This window comes from Ornithodoros turicata, chromosome 3 (genome assembly GCF_037126465.1).
Source record: "Ornithodoros turicata isolate Travis chromosome 3, ASM3712646v1, whole genome shotgun sequence".
Classification (NCBI taxonomy): Eukaryota; Metazoa; Arthropoda; class Arachnida; order Ixodida; family Argasidae; genus Ornithodoros; species Ornithodoros turicata.
In genome coordinates, this window is record NC_088203.1 from 71,338,732 (window position 1) to 71,358,980 (window position 20,249).

General features: G+C 48.2%; 1 protein-coding gene across 2 annotated transcripts in view; it reads left to right on the plus strand.

Annotated features, from left to right (window-relative positions):
- LOC135387292 (uncharacterized) overlaps nucleotides 1-20,249 on the plus strand; it is a 143,044-nt gene that overhangs the window by 30,097 nt on the left and 92,698 nt on the right. For both annotated transcript variants that reach the window (XM_064616559.1, XM_064616558.1), the window contains exons 3-4: nucleotides 10,561-10,594; nucleotides 10,959-10,988. In XM_064616559.1, coding sequence (XP_064472629.1) covers nucleotides 10,561-10,594; nucleotides 10,959-10,988 — 64 coding nt within the window. The remainder of the gene's footprint in view (nucleotides 1-10,560; nucleotides 10,595-10,958; nucleotides 10,989-20,249) is intronic.

Sequence of the window (20,249 nt, forward strand, 5' to 3'; positions counted from 1 at the left end):
TCGACGCAGCGCAGGAACCACATCAGCTGAGGAAGAGGGTTTCAACAGGGCATCCGCAGAGGTTACATCAAGCTGCACGGAAGTTTGTGAAGAAGCCAATTCGAGAGTATCCTGCTATTTTTAGCAGGACGACATATTTTAGGCGAGACATATTTATGAGCAGGATACTCAAAAATATGTCTCGTCAAAGTGTATCCAGAAGAGTACAGCCAGAACAAGCAGTTCGGATATATGCAGTCATTGACGACGAGAGCAATAAGTCATTGGCCAGGCCCGAATTATTCGAATGCGTGTGAGTATCCATATGGGTGTATCCATAGTATCCAATGGGTGTGAGTATCCATACACGCTCTGGACGTGCGCTGGAGTGGTTGAGACGTTGGGACGACGAGCTACCGGTTATGTTGTTGAGGGTATCGACAGTGGCACACCTCTGCGGCACACGTCTGCCTTTACCAACGTTGACGGAGTGCGACCAAATTCCTAATAACAGGAATGAGATCCCAACACCGGACTTTGCTCGCAGACATCCACATGCCAAGGCAGTGGCAAATGTCATTCCGCCACTCGAACCCAATGCACAAATCCTATACTGCTCCTAGGAAGGGATCTCGTTCAAGAGCACAAAGTGCGTCAGCAGCGTAACAACCCTAACCACGCTCCTTTCGCCCAGAAGCTGATCGCCCAGGAATTGATCTCGTGCCAGAAGCACAATGGAGCAATGTAATCCGGACTACTCTTTCCTGCCTTGGTGCCACTGGTATCATCCGCATACCGCAGATCACTAAAGGGTAGTACACGCTTCTAGGAATCGAACTCGTGCCAGAAGCACAATGGAGCAATGCAATCCGGATAACTCTATCCTGCTTTGGTGCCACTGGTATCACCGCATGCGGCAGAACACTAAAGGGTAGCACACGCTTCTAGGAATCGAACTCGTGCCAGAAGCACAATGGAGCAATGCAATCCGGATAACTCTATCCTGCTTTGGTGCCACTGGTATCACCGCATGCGGCAGAACACTAAAGGGTAGCACACGCTTCTAGGAATCGAACTCGTGCCAGAAGCACAATGGAGCAATGCAATCCGGATAACTCTATCCTGCTTTGGTGCCACTGGTATCACCGCATGCGGCAGAACACTAAAGGGTAGCACACGCTTCTAGGAATCGAACTCGTGCCAGAAGCACAATGGAGCAATGCAATCCGGATAACTCTATCCTGCTTTGGTGCCACTGGTATCACCGCATGCGGCAGAACACTAAAGGGTAGCACACGCTTCTAGGAATCGAACTCGTGCCAGAAGCACAATGGAGCAATGCAATCCGGATAACTCTATCCTGCTTTGGTGCCACTGGTATCACCGCATGCGGCAGAACACTAAAGGGTAGCACACGCTTCTAGGAATCGAACTCGTGCCAGAAGCACAATGGAGCAATGCAATCCGGATAACTCTATCCTGCTTTGGTGCCACTGGTATCACCGCATGCGGCAGAACACTAAAGGGTAGCACACGCTTCTAGGAATCGAACTCGTGCCAGAAGCACAATGGAGCAATGCAATCCGGATAACTCTATCCTGCTTTGGTGCCACTGGTATCACCGCATGCGGCAGAACACTAAAGGGTAGCACACGCTTCTAGGAATCGAACTCGTGCCAGAAGCACAATGGAGCAATGCAATCCGGATAACTCTATCCTGCTTTGGTGCCACTGGTATCACCGCATGCGGCAGAACACTAAAGGGTAGCACACGCTTCTAGGAATCGAACTCGTGCCAGAAGCACAATGGAGCAATGCAATCTGGATAACTCTATCCTGCTTTGGTGCCACTGGTATCACCGCATGCGGCAGAACACTAAAGGGTAGCACACGCTTCTAGGAATCGAACTCGTGCCAGAAGCACAATGGAGCAATGCAATCCGGATAACTCTATCCTGCTTTGGTGCCACTGGTATCACCGCATGCGGCAGAACACTAAAGGGTAGCACACGCTTCTAGGAATCGAACTCGTGCCAGAAGCACAATGGAGCAATGCAATCCGGATAACTCTATCCTGCTTTGGTGCCACTGGTATCACCGCATGCGGCAGAACACTAAAGGGTAGCACACGCTTCTAGGAATCGAACTCGTGCCAGAAGCACAATGGAGCAATGCAATCCGGATAACTCTATCCTGCTTTGGTGCCACTGGTATCACCGCATGCGGCAGAACACTAAAGGGTAGCACACGCTTCTAGGAATCGAACTCGTGCCAGAAGCACAATGGAGCAATGCAATCCGGATAACTCTATCCTGCTTTGGTGCCACTGGTATCACCGCATGCGGCAGAACACTAAAGGGTAGCACACGCTTCTAGGAATCGAACTCGTGCCAGAAGCACAATGGAGCAATGCAATCCGGATAACTCTATCCTGCTTTGGTGCCACTGGTATCACCGCATGCGGCAGAACACTAAAGGGTAGCACACGCTTCTAGGAATCGAACTCGTGCCAGAAGCACAATGGAGCAATGCAATCCGGATAACTCTATCCTGCTTTGGTGCCACTGGTATCACCGCATGCGGCAGAACACTAAAGGGTAGCACACGCTTCTAGGAATCGAACTCGTGCCAGAAGCACAATGGAGCAATGCAATCCGGATAACTCTATCCTGCTTTGGTGCCACTGGTATCACCGCATGCGGCAGAACACTAAAGGGTAGCACACGCTTCTAGGAATCGAACTCGTGCCAGAAGCACAATGGAGCAATGCAATCCGGATAACTCTATCCTGCTTTGGTGCCACTGGTATCACCGCATGCGGCAGAACACTAAAGGGTAGCACACGCTTCTAGGAATCGAACTCGTGCCAGAAGCACAATGGAGCAATGCAATCCGGATAACTCTATCCTGCTTTGGTGCCACTGGCACCAACCGCATACCGCAGATCACTAAACGGTAGTACACGCTTCTAGGAATCGAACTCGTGCCAGAAGCACAATGGAGCAATGTAATCCGGATTACTCTTTCCTGCTTTGGTGCCACTGGTATCATCCGCATACCGCAGATCACTAAAGGGTAGTACACGCTTCTAGGAATCGAACTCTTGCCAGAAGCACAACGGAGCAATGTAATCCGGATTACTCTTTCCTGCTTTGGTGCCACTGGTATCATTCGCATACCGCAGATCACTAAAGGGTAGTACACGCTTGTAGGAATCGAACTCTTGCCAGAAGCACAACGGAGCAATGTAATCCGGACTACTCTTTCCTGCTTTGGTGCCACTGGTACCAACCGCATACCGCAGACCACTAAAGGGTAGTACACGCTTCTAGGAAGCGAACTCTTGCCAGAAGCACAATGGAGCAATGTAATCCGGACTACTCTTTCCTGCTTTGGTGCCACTGGTACCAACCGCATACCGCAGATCACTAAAGGGTAGTACACGCTTGTAGGAATCGAACTCGTGCCAGAAGCACAACGGAGCAATGTAATCCGGACTACTCTTTCCTGCTTTGGTGCCACTGGTACCAACCGCATACCGCAGACCACTAAAGGGTAGTACACGCTTCTAGGAAGCGAACTCTTGCCAGAAGCACAATGGAGCAATGTAATCCGGACTACTCTTTCCTGCTTTGGTGCCACTGGTATCACTGCACGCCGCAGAACACTAAAGGGTAGCACACGCTTCTAGGAATGGAACTCGTGCCAGAAGCACAATGGAGCAATGTAATCCGGACTGCTCTTACCTGCTTTGGTGCCACTGGTATCATCCGCATACCGCAGATCACTAAAGGGTAGTACACGCTTCTAGGAATTGATCTCGTGCCAGAAGCACAATGGAGCAATGTAATCCGGACTACTCCTTCCTGCTTTGGTGCCACTGGTATCACCGCATGCGGCAGAACACTAAAGGGTAGTACACGCTTCTAGGAATCGAACTCGTGCCAGAAGCACAATGGAGCAATGCAATCCGGATAACTCTATCCTGCTTTGGTGCCACTGGCACCAACCGCATACCGCAGATCACTAAACGGTAGTACACGCTTCTAGGAATCGAACTCGTGCCAGAAGCACAATGGAGCAATGTAATCCGGATTACTCTTTCCTGCTTTGGTGCCACTGGTATCATCCGCATACCGCAGATCACTAAAGGGTAGTACACGCTTCTAGGAATCGAACTCTTGCCAGAAGCACAACGGAGCAATGTAATCCGGATTACTCTTTCCTGCTTTGGTGCCACTGGTATCATTCGCATACCGCAGATCACTAAAGGGTAGTACACGCTTCTAGGAAGCGAACTCTTGCCAGAAGCACAATGGAGCAATGTAATCCGGACTACTCTTTCCTGCTTTGGTGCCACTGGTATCACCGCACGCCGCAGAACACTAAAGGGTAGCACACGCTTCTAGGAATGGAACTCGTGCCAGAAGCACAATGGAGCAATGTAATCCGGACTGCTCTTACCTGCTTTGGTGCCACTGGTATCATCCGCATACCGCAGGTCACTAAAGGGTAGTACACGCTTCTAGGAATTGATCTCGTGCCAGAAGCACAATGGAGCAATGTAATCCGGACTACTCTTTCCTGCTTTGGTGCCACTGGTACCATCCGCATACCGCAGATCACTAAAGGGTAGTACACGCTTCCAGGAATTGATCTCGTGCCAGAAGCACAATGGAGCAATGTAATCCGGACTACTCTTTCCTGCTTTGGTGCCACTGGTACCAACCGCATACCGCAGACCACTAAAGGGTAGTACACGCTTCTAGGAATCGAACTTGTGCCAGAAGCAGAATGGAGCAATGTAATCCGGATTACTCTATCCTGCTTTGGTGCCACTGGTACCAACCGCATACCGCAGATCACTAAAGGGTAGTACACACTTCTAGGAATCGAACTAGTGCCAGAAGCAGAATGGAGCAATGTAATCCGGACTACTCTATCCTGCTTTGGTGCCACTGGCCCCAACCGCATACCGCAGATCACTAAACGGTAGTACACGCTTCTAGGAATCGAACTCGTGCCAGAAGCACAATGGAGCAATGTAATCCGGATTACTCTTTCCTGCTTTGGTGCCACTGGTATCATTCGCATACCGCAGATCACTAAAGGGTAGTACACGCTTGTAGGAATCGAACTCTTGCCAGAAGCACAACGGAGCAATGTAATCCGGACTACTCTTTCCTGCTTTGGTGCCACTGGTACCAACCGCATACCGCAGACCACTAAAGGGTAGTACACGCTTCTAGGAAGCGAACTCTTGCCAGAAGCACAATGGAGCAATGTAATCCGGACTACTCTTTCCTGCTTTGGTGCCACTGGTACCAACCGCATACCGCAGACCACTAAAGGGTAGTACACGCTTCTAGGAATCGAACTTGTGCCAGAAGCAGAATGGAGCAATGTAATCCGGATTACTCTATCCTGCTTTGGTGCCACTGGTACCAACCGCATACCGCAGATCACTAAAGGGTAGTACACGCTTGTAGGAATCGAACTAGTGCCAGAAGCAGAATGGAGCAATGTAATCCGGACTACTCTATCCTGCTTTGGTGCCACTGGCCCCAACCGCATACCGCAGATCACTAAACGGTAGTACACGCTTCTAGGAATCGAACTCGTGCCAGAAGCACAATGGAGCAATGTAATCCGGATTACTCTTTCCTGCTTTGGTGCCACTGGTATCATTCGCATACCGCAGATCACTAAAGGGTAGTACACGCTTGTAGGAATCGAACTCTTGCCAGAAGCACAACGGAGCAATGTAATCCGGACTACTCTTTCCTGCTTTGGTGCCACTGGTACCAACCGCATACCGCAGACCACTAAAGGGTAGTACACGCTTCTAGGAAGCGAACTCTTGCCAGAAGCACAATGGAGCAATGTAATCCGGACTACTCTTTCCTGCTTTGGTGCCACTGGTATCACCGCACGCCGCAGAACACTAAAGGGTAGCACACGCTTCCAGGAATTGATCTCGTGCCAGAAGCACAATGGAGCAATGTAATCCGGACTACTCTTTCCTGCTTTGGTGCCACTGGTATCATCCGCATACCGCAGATCACTAAAGGGTAGTACACGCTTCTAGGAATCGAACTCGTGCCAGAAGCAGAATGGAGCAATGTAATCCGGACTACTCTTTCCTGCTTTGGTGCCACTGGTATCACCGCATGCGGCAGAACACTAAAGGCTAGCACACGCTTCTAGGAATCGAACTCGTGCCAGAAGCACAATGGAGCAATGTAATCCGGATTACTCTTTCCTGCTTTGGTGCCACTGGTACCAACCGCATACCGCAGATCACTAAAGGGTAGTACACGCTTCTAGGAATCGAACTCGTGCCAGAAGCACAATGGAGCAATGTAATCCGGATTACTCTTTCCTGCTTTGGTGCCACTGGTATCATCCGCATACCGCAGATCACTAAAGGGTAGTACACGCTTGTAGGAATCGAACTCTTGCCAGAAGCACAACGGAGCAATGTAATCCGGACTACTCTTTCCTGCTTTGGTGTCACTGGTACCAACCGCATACCGCAGACCACTAAAGGGTAGTACACGCTTCTAGGAATCGAACTCGTGCCAGAAGCACAATGGAGCGATGTAATCCGGATTACTCTTTCCTGCTTTGGTGCCACTGGTATCGCCGCATGCCGCAGAACACTAAAGGGTAGCACACGCTTCTAGGAATCGAACTCGTGCCAGAAGCACAATGGAGCGATGTAATCCGGATTACTCTTTCCTGCTTTGGTGCCACTGGTATCATCCGCATACCGCAGATCACTAAAGGGTAGTACACGCTTCTAGGAATCGAACTCGTGCCAGAAGCAGAATGGAGCAATGTAATCCGGACTACTCTTTCTTGCTTCGGTGCCACTGGTATCACCGCATGCGGCAGAACACTAAAGGCTAGCACACGCTTCTAGGAATCGAACTCGTGCCAGAAGCACAATGGAGCAATGTAATCCGGATTACTCTTTCCTGCTTTGGTGCCACTGGTACCAACCGCATACCGCAGATCACTAAAGGGTAGTACACGCTTCTAGGAATCGAACTCGTGCCAGAAGCACAATGGAGCAATGTAATCCGGATTACTCTTTCCTGCTTTGGTGCCACTGGTATCATCCGCATACCGCAGATCACTAAAGGGTAGTACACGCTTGTAGGAATCGAACTCTTGCCAGAAGCACAACGGAGCAATGTAATCCGGACTACTCTTTCCTGCTTTGGTGTCACTGGTACCAACCGCATACCGCAGACCACTAAAGGGTAGTACACGCTTCTAGGAATCGAACTCGTGCCAGAAGCACAATGGAGCGATGTAATCCGGATTACTCTTTCCTGCTTTGGTGCCACTGGTATCGCCGCATGCCGCAGAACACTAAAGGGTAGCACACGCTTCTAGGAATCGAACTCGTGCCAGAAGCACAATGGAGCGATGTAATCCGGATTACTCTTTCCTGCTTTGGTGCCACTGGTATCATCCGCATACCGCAGATCACTAAAGGGTAGTACACGCTTCTAGGAATCGAACTCGTGCCAGAAGCAGAATGGAGCAATGTAATCCGGACTACTCTTTCTTGCTTCGGTGCCACTGGTATCACCGCATGCGGCAGAACACTAAAGGGTAGCACACGCTTCTAGGAATCGAACTCGTGCCAGAAGTACAATGGAGCAATGTAATCCGGATTACTCTATCCTGCTTTGGTGCCACTGGTACCAACCGCATACCGCAGATCAATAAAGGGTAGTACACGCTTCTAGGAATCGAACTTGTGCCAGAAGCACAATGGAGCAATGTAATCCGGATTACTCTTTCCTGCTTTGGTGCCACTGGTATCATCCGCATACCGCAGATCACTAAAGGGTAGTACACGCTTCTAGGAATCGAACTCTTGCCAGAAGCACAACGGAGCAATGTAACCGGACTACTCTTTCCTGCTTTGGTGCCACTGGTACCAACCGCATACCGCAGACCACTAAAGGGTAGTACACGCTTCTAGGAAGCGAACTCTTGCCAGAAGCACAATGGAGCAATGTAATCCGGACTACTCTTTCCTGCTTTGGTGCCACTGGTATCATCCGCATACCGCAGATCACTAAAGGGTAGTACACGCTTCTAGGAAACCAAATCGTGCCAGAAGCACAATGGAGCAATATAATCCGGATTACTCTTTCCTACTTTGGTGCCACTGGAACGACCAGCATATTGCAGATACGACAGGATTTCACGAATTCCGGACTATTCACACGATTTCAGGAATGCAATTAAAATTTCTCCCAGAAGCACAATAGAGCAATGTAATGTGGATTACTGTTTACTGATTTGGTGGCAGTGGTATCACCGGAATATTTCCGATCAAAGGGGCGGTGCACACGCTTTTATGGTTGGTTCGGTTGAAGTTCTGGTTCGAGGTTGCTGGTTAGGTTCATGTTCGTATTCAGCGCAACCAAAATAACGGTTTGAACTCGTATTAATCGGATCGAACCGGATTATGTGTGCTATGCTAATCAGTGTACCATGTGAAAGGTAACACAGGGTTGTCCCTCGTTCTCTTACACGCTAGCCTCTACACTTCATAGGTACAAAGAATGATGCAGTTCATAGGAGATCATCCTTTACTGAACCGAAAAGTGCTGGGAAGTGGCGTACAGGATACAATTGAACTCCACTGCAAAAAGCTATCGACAATTTCTAAAGAAAAAAAAAAGAGAGAGAGAGAGCTCCCCTCTTCTGGTTCGGCGGTTGACGTTGAGCTGGTGTCAGAGCTCGACGTTCTGCTCCATGCTCTGGACCGCACGCCAACCTAGGGATTCGGTGTAGAAGACAGATTGTGCGTTGAACGGTTAGGATGAGGCTGCGCAAGGGGGTGAACACATCACCGCAATCTTCTGCCACGGAGTGCCTATCCTCTCGTCCCGCAAATTACAACCCGGACGTCTTTCAGGTAGAGCAAGAGATTGTCAATCGAGTATTCTTACAGCATAAATCTTGCCCAGATTTCTGGTGCACGATTGATGTATTGATGGTGAGATAGGGATTCCACGTCAAGTGACGCGACGACACGATGATGCCGCAATTTTCTTCATGACGCAGAGAATAAAATGCATGTCTTACCCTGCAACTGAAATATATTCGTTACGTATTTTAAGCTCTACACATATCGGAAGGAGGCTCAACTTAAACTTGAATGCGGACCGCGTATAGTAGAGCACTGCACGGGCCCGGGCCCACGACCCGGCCCGGGCCCGACCCGGCCCGCGGGCCGGGCTGGGCTTGTTATTGGCTGTGTGCTCCGGGCCGGGCCGAGCCCGGGCCGACAAAATACGCCACCACCGCGGGCCGGGCCGGGCCCGGGCCGACAAATATGTTCCCGAGAGTCAGGCCCGGCCGGGCCACGCAGCTAATTCCACACATTGGAGATGCATTAGTTCATATCATCATGCGCTTGCGTCATTCCTGTGCATATTTTGCAAAGACAAGCAAAGGGTACTGCATTATGCATATGATTCGACCCTCTAGAACATTCTCCAAGCCACTTTACATTGCTCCTCACTCCTCACATATTTTACAATCACTTTGGCAAAGCTTGGTGAGAGGGATAGGGTCTGGGAGAAGCAGTTTGTCGACAGCATGCTCTATCTCCGCAAAATCTTGACAGTGTAACGATAACGCCCTGTGCGTTCTGGATTTAATTTGGTCTCGTGCGGTTACGGTGTTAAACCGTCATCACTTGTAGGTTTGTCTTCTCTCCTTATAAATTTACTTATAAATTTGTTTGATAATCGCCAGAAACGCGTACGTCGCGGCTGGAAATACTAGGCCGGGATCTACTCGCCGGGTCACCGGGCCGGGCCGGGCCGGGCTCTATTTGCTTAGACGCCGGGCCGGGCCGGGCTCTGGTCACTGGGTCACCGGGCCGGGCCGGGCCGGGCCGCATAAAAATATGAAGGTCCGGGCCCGGGTCGGGCCGGGCCATTTTTCGATGCGCCCGGGCCGGGTCGGGCCCGGAAAAGTCGGCCCGTGCAGTGCTCTAGCGTATAGTTCCTCAACACTGCCCGCGAGCACGAATGAGATTGGCACCCCTGGCGTATAGCCAACGTAAATACGTGTTACCTATATCTACATGTTAAAGTCAACGTCTATTTTACGTTGACAATCGACCATTGGCCAGGTACAGTTTCCACATTGATTAAGAGCTAGAATGCTGTATACGACGTTGTTCAACATCAGACAACATTCTCTGTTGATGGTAAGGGTAAGGGCAAGTTCACGGTAAGGGTTCAGAAAGTAGTTTTGTAAGAGAATTCTCCATGTAACCTTGCACCTTAAAGAAATTAACGCAACCGGGGAAGCTCCGTGAAAAATCGGGTATGTCTGCTTCGCCTGAGGTGTCTAACAATGTCTCTAAGCTGTAAGCCTTATTGTTTGTGCAGGCAAGCCTGAACAAAGACACTTGTGCTGCCACTGCGAATGACGGTCACATGTGCTTGACACTAGATGAGGATGCTGGATGACCTGGGCAACCTCTTCCAGGGGACATGCCCACGGTTCTCTCTAATCATTGTGCTTCCGTTTCAGGTAATTCGCCTCATCATCTCGGATATCAGGCTTGGTTAGTGCTTATACAATATCTCATCCAGATGCGAAAGGCGTTCTTGCGTGGGAAATGCTATCCCGTTACCCCAATGTCCTGCGACTGAACTTGCTTCGTGCCTCAAGACACATTGGAAGTGCCAGGCAATCATTATTACTGCGCGACTTGTACAACACAAGATATCCCTGAAAGAATACGAGTGAAGAAACGTGGCCTACGCTTGCGATGTCCTCTCCCTTTTCTTCAAATGCGTCCTTCAAATATATATATATATATTCGCGCAATAACAGACGTTGGATTTGCATTATGCGCCACGGCTCTCGCATCACTATAGAACATAGCGCTAGAATCAGTTACTTTACTTCTGTTTTTCATTCTATAGGTACCCGTTCGACCTCGACTTCCGCCCTACGTAAGTGACTGAGCTTCCACACAAAAACCATGACTTATTTCATTACTTTGCATCTTTAACCCGGAATCTTGCATGAGAAAACATCCATCAAGGCAGAATCATATGAAACGCTCCGTGGGAACGGCGCGCAGGATATGCGAGGCTTCAATACGCAGGGCGAACAGGGTTTCCAGATGCCAAGCTGGTCTCCCGACAAAACTGATTCAGAAAATAGCCCAAATATAGCCAACTCACGCCAACGCATAAAGAAGAAAAAAAAAGAAAAGAAAAGCCAAAATACACCATAAGATTGGGGGAAGCATGCAACTTCTCCTGGATTATGGATACATAAGTTCGCTTTTAAACATGTTCAGGTAGGATTCGGATGGCATAAAGTCTTTTCAGCAACGTCCCACGCCGCGGACTAATACGAGACGAAACGTCTCGTATTAAATGTTATTCTATGTTGTGTCAAGTCGCTGGTAAATGTTTTCTTCCGATGTTCTAAAGTGGAACAAATAGAGTCTATAAGAACCGCAATATATGTATTGAATCTGTTAATATGAATTATTATTCGCGCGTTAAACCTGTACGTCTTCGTCTTTCTTGTCTGCGCTTTTACGTGTCCAGAGGAAAATAAAATTTGGCTTATGACGAGCGTGAAGCTCGGGACATTCCAAGCCATCACGAGATAGAGTGTGGACGTGTCCTCGGCTTATCGTTACCTGCTGCGTACTTAATCTGCAACAAAGGTTATGGGCCCAGTCATCAGCTCTGCTACGGCAAGCATAAAATAGATTACCGTCAATCCTAATCGTAATCGTAGAAGATGGCAGAAGGATTACCTACGTCCCACTACGAAAAGTTAGAGGGAAGCAACTACCCTACATGGAGGTACAAGCTTACAGTCTACCTGAAGGCAAAGGGTCTATGGACCGCAATTGAAGATAATGCGCCGGAAGATGATGCGCACAGAACAGCTTGGCAGAAGAAGGATCAAGAGGCCCTGAACGCTATAGTACAGACTTTATCCGCAAGTCAAGCCTGGTACGTCATCAACCAAGCCACTGCGAAAGGCGTTTGGTTGAAACTGCAGGAAACGAATCGAGGTCGAGTCCTGGAACGGAAGATCACCTTGAAGCGTGAGTTGAACGCCATAAAGTGGAAAAAGGATGAGACTGCTACTCAGTACATGCAACGCGTAGAGGCCATTGGTGAACAGTTACGAGCCCTGGGTGAGCCTATTGACGACCCGGAGATAGCGTCAATAGCCATTCAGGGATTGCCAAGAACGTACCACGGTGTTGCCCGAGCTTTCGACATATGTGCCATAGCGGACCTCACCACCGAGAAAGTTAGGTACGCACTCGTCCAGGAGGAGACACGCCAAAACGGTTATGGCAGCGAGGCAGCGCATGAAGCGAGACTTGGCCCCGGGAGACGAAATGGTGCCAAGAGAAGTGTACAGTGCTTCAGCTGCGGGAAGTTAGGACACATCGCTCGACGCTGTCCAGAAAAATCATCTAATCAATCGCCCAGCAACAAAGGAGGAAGCGACACGCGACCCAACCGGAGTTCCTTCAGAGGGAAATACAACGCAAGGGTTGCTTCAGTCAAGGAGAACCAACACACAGAGGTAGATCACGCATTGAATTCCTTCGCTTTCGAAGTTAAAGAGCACGGCACATGCAGTGGCGGATGGAGTGGTTGGTCCGTCGACTCCGGGGCTAGCAGCCACATGACAGGGTGTCGGGATATTCTGAAAGTATTTCGAAAAGATCACGAGAAGGTGGTTACACTCGCTGACGGCAAAACCATACGAACGGATGGCATTGGAAACGTCACGTTCGAGGTAAAAAATGGGCAGGGCAAGAATTTTCTGACTGCGATGGACGTCCTGTATGTCCCAAGTATGGCCGATAACCTGCTTTCCGTGTCTAAGCTGACAGAGAATGGGATGGACGTGACGTTCAAAGGCGACCGCTGTCATGTGTATCGTGGCAAAAATTTCGTTTTCGACGCTGTCAAAGAAGAGGGAATATACAGGTTGCATGCCAAAATAATTCCACAGAGTCGGCAAGCTCAGCAAGCACGCCTGGACACTACGGAATTATGGCATCGTCGAATGGGCCACTTAAATGTTCAATGTCTTGTGCAAATGTCACAAAGTGGAATCGTTCGAGGGATCCCGAACTTGAACTCAGTGCAACTGGAGTGTAAGGAATGTGCTATGGGAAAGCATACAAGAAGTCCCTTTAAGACATCGGATGATCGACCAGCGACTGGACTACTGGAACTGGTACATGTTGACATATGCGGGCCGTTTCCAGTAACTTCGCTTGGAGGGAGTCGCTACATGCTTGTGATCGTTGATGACTACAGCCGTCGAGTAGCAACACAATTTTTAAAGTATAAGGGTGAAGCTACAGAGTGTCTGATTGAGTATATTAATGAAGCTGAAGTCCAGACCGGGAGCATTTTGAAGAGGGTTAGAACAGACAACGGTTCCGAGTTCACAAATCGACAACTCGAAGTCTTCTTCAAGCAAAAAGGGATCGTCCACGAAAGGACTGTGCCATTCTCGCCAGCACAAAACGGAGTGGCGGAGAGAATGAATCGGACGCTTGTCGAGACAGGAAGAACGCTGCTGAAACAAGCTGAATTACCCCTGGAATTACCCCTGGCTGAAGCTATAAACACTGCAGCTTATATACGTAACAGATGTCCAAAAGAAGTTATCCGTGGGAAAATCCCAGAAGAAATTTACACGGGCAGAGTCCAATCTGTACGGTATTTTCGCATTTTCGGATGCCTGGCTTATGCTTGGATTCCCGATCGCTACCGAACGAAGCTGCAACCAAAGAGCAAGGAAGCAATTTTTCTGGGGTACTGTGAGAACACCAAAGGATATCGATTGTACGATCCAATCACAAACAAGGTCTTCATTAGCAGAGACTTAAAGTTTATTGAGGACCACAAGGGATCGACGTTGTTGGAGCAACAAGCCCGCACGGAATGCTACGATTCTGTCAGTTATGTCTCCATCAATACCTTTTATCCGGATGAAAACCCATTAGGATCAGAAGATGGTCAAGCAAGTAGCGGAAGCGGTGCATTCGAAACCGCAGACGACGTCTCCGATGGGGGTACGGCGGACGCATCCGAGTTGATGCCGTCCGAAGACGAAGTCGAGCACCAAGATGTACTTCGCAGGTCAGCGAGGATCAGAGCACAGCCTGATCGCCTGCAAGTGGATCCAAGTAAGAAAAGCTACTGTCAGAACGTGGAAATTCAGCAACACATCGTGGAGCCAACGACGTACGTCGGGGCAATGTCCTCCCCTCAACGGATTCAGTGGGAGAAGGCAATGAAAGAAGAGGTGTCCTCACATGACCAAATGAATACTTGGACACTTATCCCGAAAAAGACAGGAATGAAGGTAGTAAAATCGAAATGGGTTTACAGAGTCAAAAGAGGCGCAAGCGGAGAAATCGAAAAGTACAAGGCTCGTGTGGTTGCTGTAGGAAGCTCACAAGTACATGGAATCGACTATTTCGAAACGTTTTCTCCAGTCGTTAAGCTCAACAGTCTACGATTGCTTCTAGCAATTGCAAACGAAGAAAGAATGGTGATGCGCCAATTAGACGTCAAGACGGCATACCTTCACGGGAAACTAGAAGAGGAAGTCTATATGGAGCAGCCACCAGGTTTCTGTAGAAAGGAAGAACACGTATGCAAGCTAAACAAAGCGATATATGGCCTGAAGCAGTCTGGAAGGACGTGGTACAGAACACTCGATGCTATTCTACAAGAACAAGGATACAGACGTCTAGAGACTGACAGGTGTGTGTTCGTACTTAAAACCGGAAATGACAAAGTAATTCTAGGAGTTTACGTTGACGATATGTTGATGTTGGGAACCAGTCAACGAGCACTGAAGAACGCAATCGACGCTCTTGGGAAGAAAGCTGAGTTGAAGGACCTTGGAGAGCCAAAGTATATCCTAGGAATAGAAGTAAACCAAGAGAAGGAAGGTCGAAGTATTTCTATCAGCCAGAAGAAATATCTTGGAGACATTCTTAAACGTTTCAACATGGACAACTGTAAGTCAGTTTCGACGCCAATGGAGCATTATCATGTCAACGGAAATGAAGTTTCACGAGAAGAAGAGACCATAAGTCGAGATAATCTACCCTACCAGAGCCTCATAGGCAGTCTTATGTACCTCGTGCAAGGAACTCGTCCTGATATTGCATTTGCTGTAAATTACTTAAGCCAGTTTAACAAAGATTTCACGATACAGCACTGGAAGATGGCTAAACGAGTCTTACGTTATTTACAAGGTACGCAAGATGCTGCAATCACATACACTGCTTGTCAAGAACCTATCATCGGATATTCAGATGCGAGCTGGAACGAGGGTAACTCAGGAAGATGAAGAAGTGCTTATGTTTTCACAATGTCCAAAGGAGCGATTAGCTGGAAGTCAGTGAAACAACCAACGGTAGCGCTTTCCACCAGCGAGGCAGAATATGTCGCTCTAACTGAAGCCATGAAAGAAGGAAAGTGGCTAAAGACCTTTTTGGAGGAACTTGGTTTCGAAAGTTACGGTGCTGGGGCTATGACCATGAGATGTGACAATCAGTCGGCAATCAAGATGATTGAAAATCCGGTCCAACACCAACGGTCTAAACATATCAACCTCAAATACCTGTACATTAGGAACCGGGTTGAGAACGGAGATTTTGTTGTGGAATATTTACCAACACAGGACATGATTGCAGATGGGCTAACGAAACCAGTCCCAAGAGGGAATAACTTGTTTTGTGCGAATAGATGTGGTTTAAGCATACAGTAAGAACTATTTAACGCGAGTGGGAGTGTGTTAATATGAATTATTATTCGCGCGTTAAACCTGTACGTCTTCGTCTTTCTTGTCTGCGCTTTTACGTGTCCAGAGGAAAATAAAGTTTGGCTTATGACGAGCGTGAAGCTCGGAACATTCCAAGCCATCACGAGATAGAGTGTGGACGTGTCCTCGGCTTATCGTTACCTGCTGCGTACTTAATCTGCAACAGAATCCGATATGATGCACCACGTATAGCTTATAACTTTATTGCTTATGTAAATAAAGGTCACTTTCAAATACTCCAAGCCCGAGGCACCATGATATCAATTACAGGTCCCATATACAAGCGGCAGCTTTGCGTAAAGGTGCTCCCATGCTCGCCACATTGCGGGTTGCTAACGTGAAGCTGGGAACCTGTCCTTGAAGTTAGCAACACGCGTTGCCGCGGACAAATTTTGAGTTGGAGCAACCGTTTATATGCGCGCCGTACATGATGTCCTGTACATGGTCAGTCTCTAATATTCCAGCAGCATTAGTTTTGGGGCGTTTAATAATGGAACATCAGCGAGCCCTAGGCACTACGTACTCTCTCCAGTTCGCACAACCTATTTAAAGTCAGCAAGTTCAGAAGGAGAGTAAAGTCGCACAGGAATTGGTTCCTTTGAACTTGAAAATTCTGATTGTACAGGAACAAAAGCTGCGTTGCAGTATCACCACCTGTGTCCGTCACAGAATTACCGAATTCCGAAAAAAGGATTCCGACTTGTGTGTCTTCGTATCTGCTCATATCTATTCTGCTGCCCATTAACGCGTCCGACCTGGAAGCGCAAAGGATCATTACTTTATTCAGTCTTGAGAGACGGCAGTGCATTAATGTATGCCGGGACACACATGCAGAAACGAGGGGTGACAGTCGTCGTGTGGTCGCGTGCTGTCATCCGAGCGCATGGCGTGAAACGCTGGTATAGCCCCAAAAATAGCCAAATAGCCAACATGAAAAACACCCAGCCAGCTGTCACAAAAAGTAACACAACTTGGCGGTTTATAGCCCAATCTGGGAACCATGAGAGCGAACCACATGGTGCTTCGGGTTGGTTTCGTACAGCCGGAGCGATTCCAAAATTTAGCCAAAACTATCTTCACGAGTACTGTACACGTATACAACCGTACGAGCTTTATTCTGAATAATCACGCGGGCTGCAGTTCCCGCTGTTGTGTTATTGTGTCTCCACCCTCTCTTTGGCTGCAAGTTTTTACTCGTGAATAAGTCTTTTTGTAGGAATTTGTCGAAACGTGGCGTAATGGCGGACATCGAAACCTGCGCTTCGAATCTCATCCAATGTCACGCACGACTTCGGCCTGCGGGCATGGCAAAAGGACCGTGCTCTAGGAATAAGCCCACTGAGACATTTCCGCCGGCAGAGAATGTAGCTGCATTGACGAAAATGTGGGGCATAATCCAACACGTGGAAGCTAAGTCACGTGTTTTCTTTCCGCGAGTTTTTAAATTACGTCATCAGCGACTCCCAATTAAGCATCCTGTTGTCCAATGAGTCTCCTAAGCAGTGTTATATGTATCGTCGTTGCAAGTAACACCGTTACAGTAATCGATACTTTTTCTATATCGGAGTGCGTATAGCGATACTTTTTTAAACCGGTATCGTAAATCCGTTAGATTATTATTATTATTACAATTATTATTATGGTAAAGCGATTTCTGTATCGTTACCAATACCGGTACTTTTTAATGCCCCGCTCAACAGTGCCGACCGCATTTCTCACTCTTAATCATTGTCAATAGTCCGCCTAGCCCTCGACAAGAAACCTGTGGATACGCCTATGTGCGCCGCAACCGGAATTATGGAATTGTACCAAACATATGTTCACTTTTTTCCTTTGTAACTGAAGGAAATAACCACGGCGTGTTCAACAAGAGTGTTGAGGTCAAAGAACACAGGTCAAGTTTTTGACAGGGCGCTCTAGATCCCACTCCTAATTTGCAGTGTCGCACTGGGTCACGCTCACATATACTGTGGTATTGCTAAGGGGGTGCAACACCCTCCTTGCTCAATGGCATTTTTCAAACCGCATAACTCTACAAGGAACTGCTCAATTTGCATAAAATACGTCTTGAATTTGAGATCTCAATGGGTTCTAGTACTTAATACTGCCAGAAATTCGTCTTTTGTGTTGGAAATTTTCTTGCTGACGTCGGAAATTGCGTTTAGCGCTTCCTTCAGACTTGCTGGCTGGTCACAAAATAAATAGACCTAAGGTGACTTTATTTAGGTTTTTCTATTTTAATAGAAAAATATCGCTAAAAGTCCGGAAAGAATTTGTTTATGTCGAAGCATAGAGTTGCTACACGGATTCTTGTGAGCAGTGGTTAGCGAATGCCGCCGACTCGCTGGGATTTTGGGTGTGCGCGGTGGTGCCATCTATCTGCATGCCATAGAGGCTTGCACAAGTGGAAAAAACCGGATGAATTGTCACAATCTGTCTTTTCGCGTGTGGGATAATAAATGGAGTGTGGACGCGCAGCTGTCGCTCGTTATCTCGGAATCCTTCGTTCCGTGGTTGTGCTGTGCCTGCCAGTCATGGTTTTACGCATAGCAGGAAACCTGCCTGCGGAAAACGGAAGAGACGCAAAGAACGAGCCCTGAAATTCTACAAGAGAAGGTATCTGGATAATCTTCAAGTAGTACCAGACTCTCACGAATCAAGCTATCTTTCATCTAGAGCTAGCAGAAGCGACAGAACGCAAGACGTGTCTGCAGGAACGTCCGGAAACGGACCTTGTGTTGTTCAAGGACGAAGCATGTGGACAATATGCACTTGTTCAACTAATTTCAAGCTCTGAGAATCCACAGCCCATTCAACTGCACACTTGCTGTCATGAAGATAACGTCAGAGAAGAGAAATGGATTGCGGAATTTGCATTAATTTGGATTGCCAAATTAGGCTGCAATGCAAAATGTGCTTGCTGAAGGCCGTTACAGCTACTGAGGGCCAACCAGATAGCATGTCAGATCGTATGGACGTGAACAGAGTATAGCTGTATCCAATGTGCTATCTACTGGGGCTGGGTATACTTTGAGCGGTTTTATAATGCTTAGCTCCATCCAGAGCTTGTTGACCTACGCATACCACGCAGTATGCCGATCAGGGACCCTGACCACAAGAAGAAATACAACACGCAGGAAAGGTCTTCGTAGTGCAACCATTTCGACAGATTGTGCATATTCATACTGTTGTGCATGGTATATGCACTACAATTCCCTTTCCGTCACAGCGCTCTGCATTGCTGTGCTTGCAGTTGACCCCAATGTGGCCTTCATCATATAATCCATGTTATCGGACCCAGTGGCCGAAGCCTCTGCTCCGCCTGCGGTGTCATGACGATCATGAGCACATTCCCGTGGAGCGTGGACAGCGTCACACTGAGGAAGACTGTACCCTAGCTGACTTATCATTATCACAGGAAACTTAATTCATGTATGTTTGTGTGTCCGTGGTGCTCCTGGTGCCCAATGGGTACTGTTTATTTTGGAAGCTTATCTCTTGTATTCATCTTTAGACTGCCCACCGAACCCTTGTGCGAACAAACTCAGTTCAGCCAGAGGTGTCTCCGATTCTCATAATCAATCTTTGTTCGTTTTTTATCTACACATATTCGAGCTCTTCTTAGTCGGTATGCCGCTTAACTGAAATATGCGCATCCTGCACAACGCTGTAGTTGGTCAGCTTATTGCCCAATCCCATTTGCGCACGTTGTCTTGAACTGTCCTTGTGGATTAGGACGTGCTGATTAGGGATGCGTGAGTTTCAGTGAAATAACACAGCGTTCACATGCCTGCTTAGCTAAGCAAGCATGTGAACGCTGTTTAAACGCGTGTGTTGAAACGTCTGTTGAAACGCTGTGTGTTGAAAAGAAAACTAGTTTTCTTTTCATAGGGTAAAATAACTACAGGGAACGGTTACATTAATGTGCCACAGGTGACAGTTCGGTACAACAGGTACAATTTCGATGTTCTGCATTCTGTGTACAGAAACATCTGGCAGCGAACAGTTTGGCTCACAGTTAAAACATTGGTGTAGAATGTGGCCTAGAACTTGGTATAGAACTTCGTGTACGCCAGATCGCCCTTCTCCAGGTGAGGGAACGGAGGGACTTGTTGCATGCACGATGGCCGATGGTCAGCGTCCGCGTCTCATTGGTCACAATTTGTGCACTGAGCTCACCTTAGAAATTCCAGTGCACAACTGATAATGCATGCTACCTGGTTACAAAAGCATCTGGCTATCAAGTTATCCGGTTGTTACAGCCTACCCTTGATGCCCACCAATGGCGACCAGCAACCTGTCCGACGGCCCCGCACGCTGTACAATCCACCACAAGCACTGTACCGCTGGCACTGTGCTCGTGAAGATAA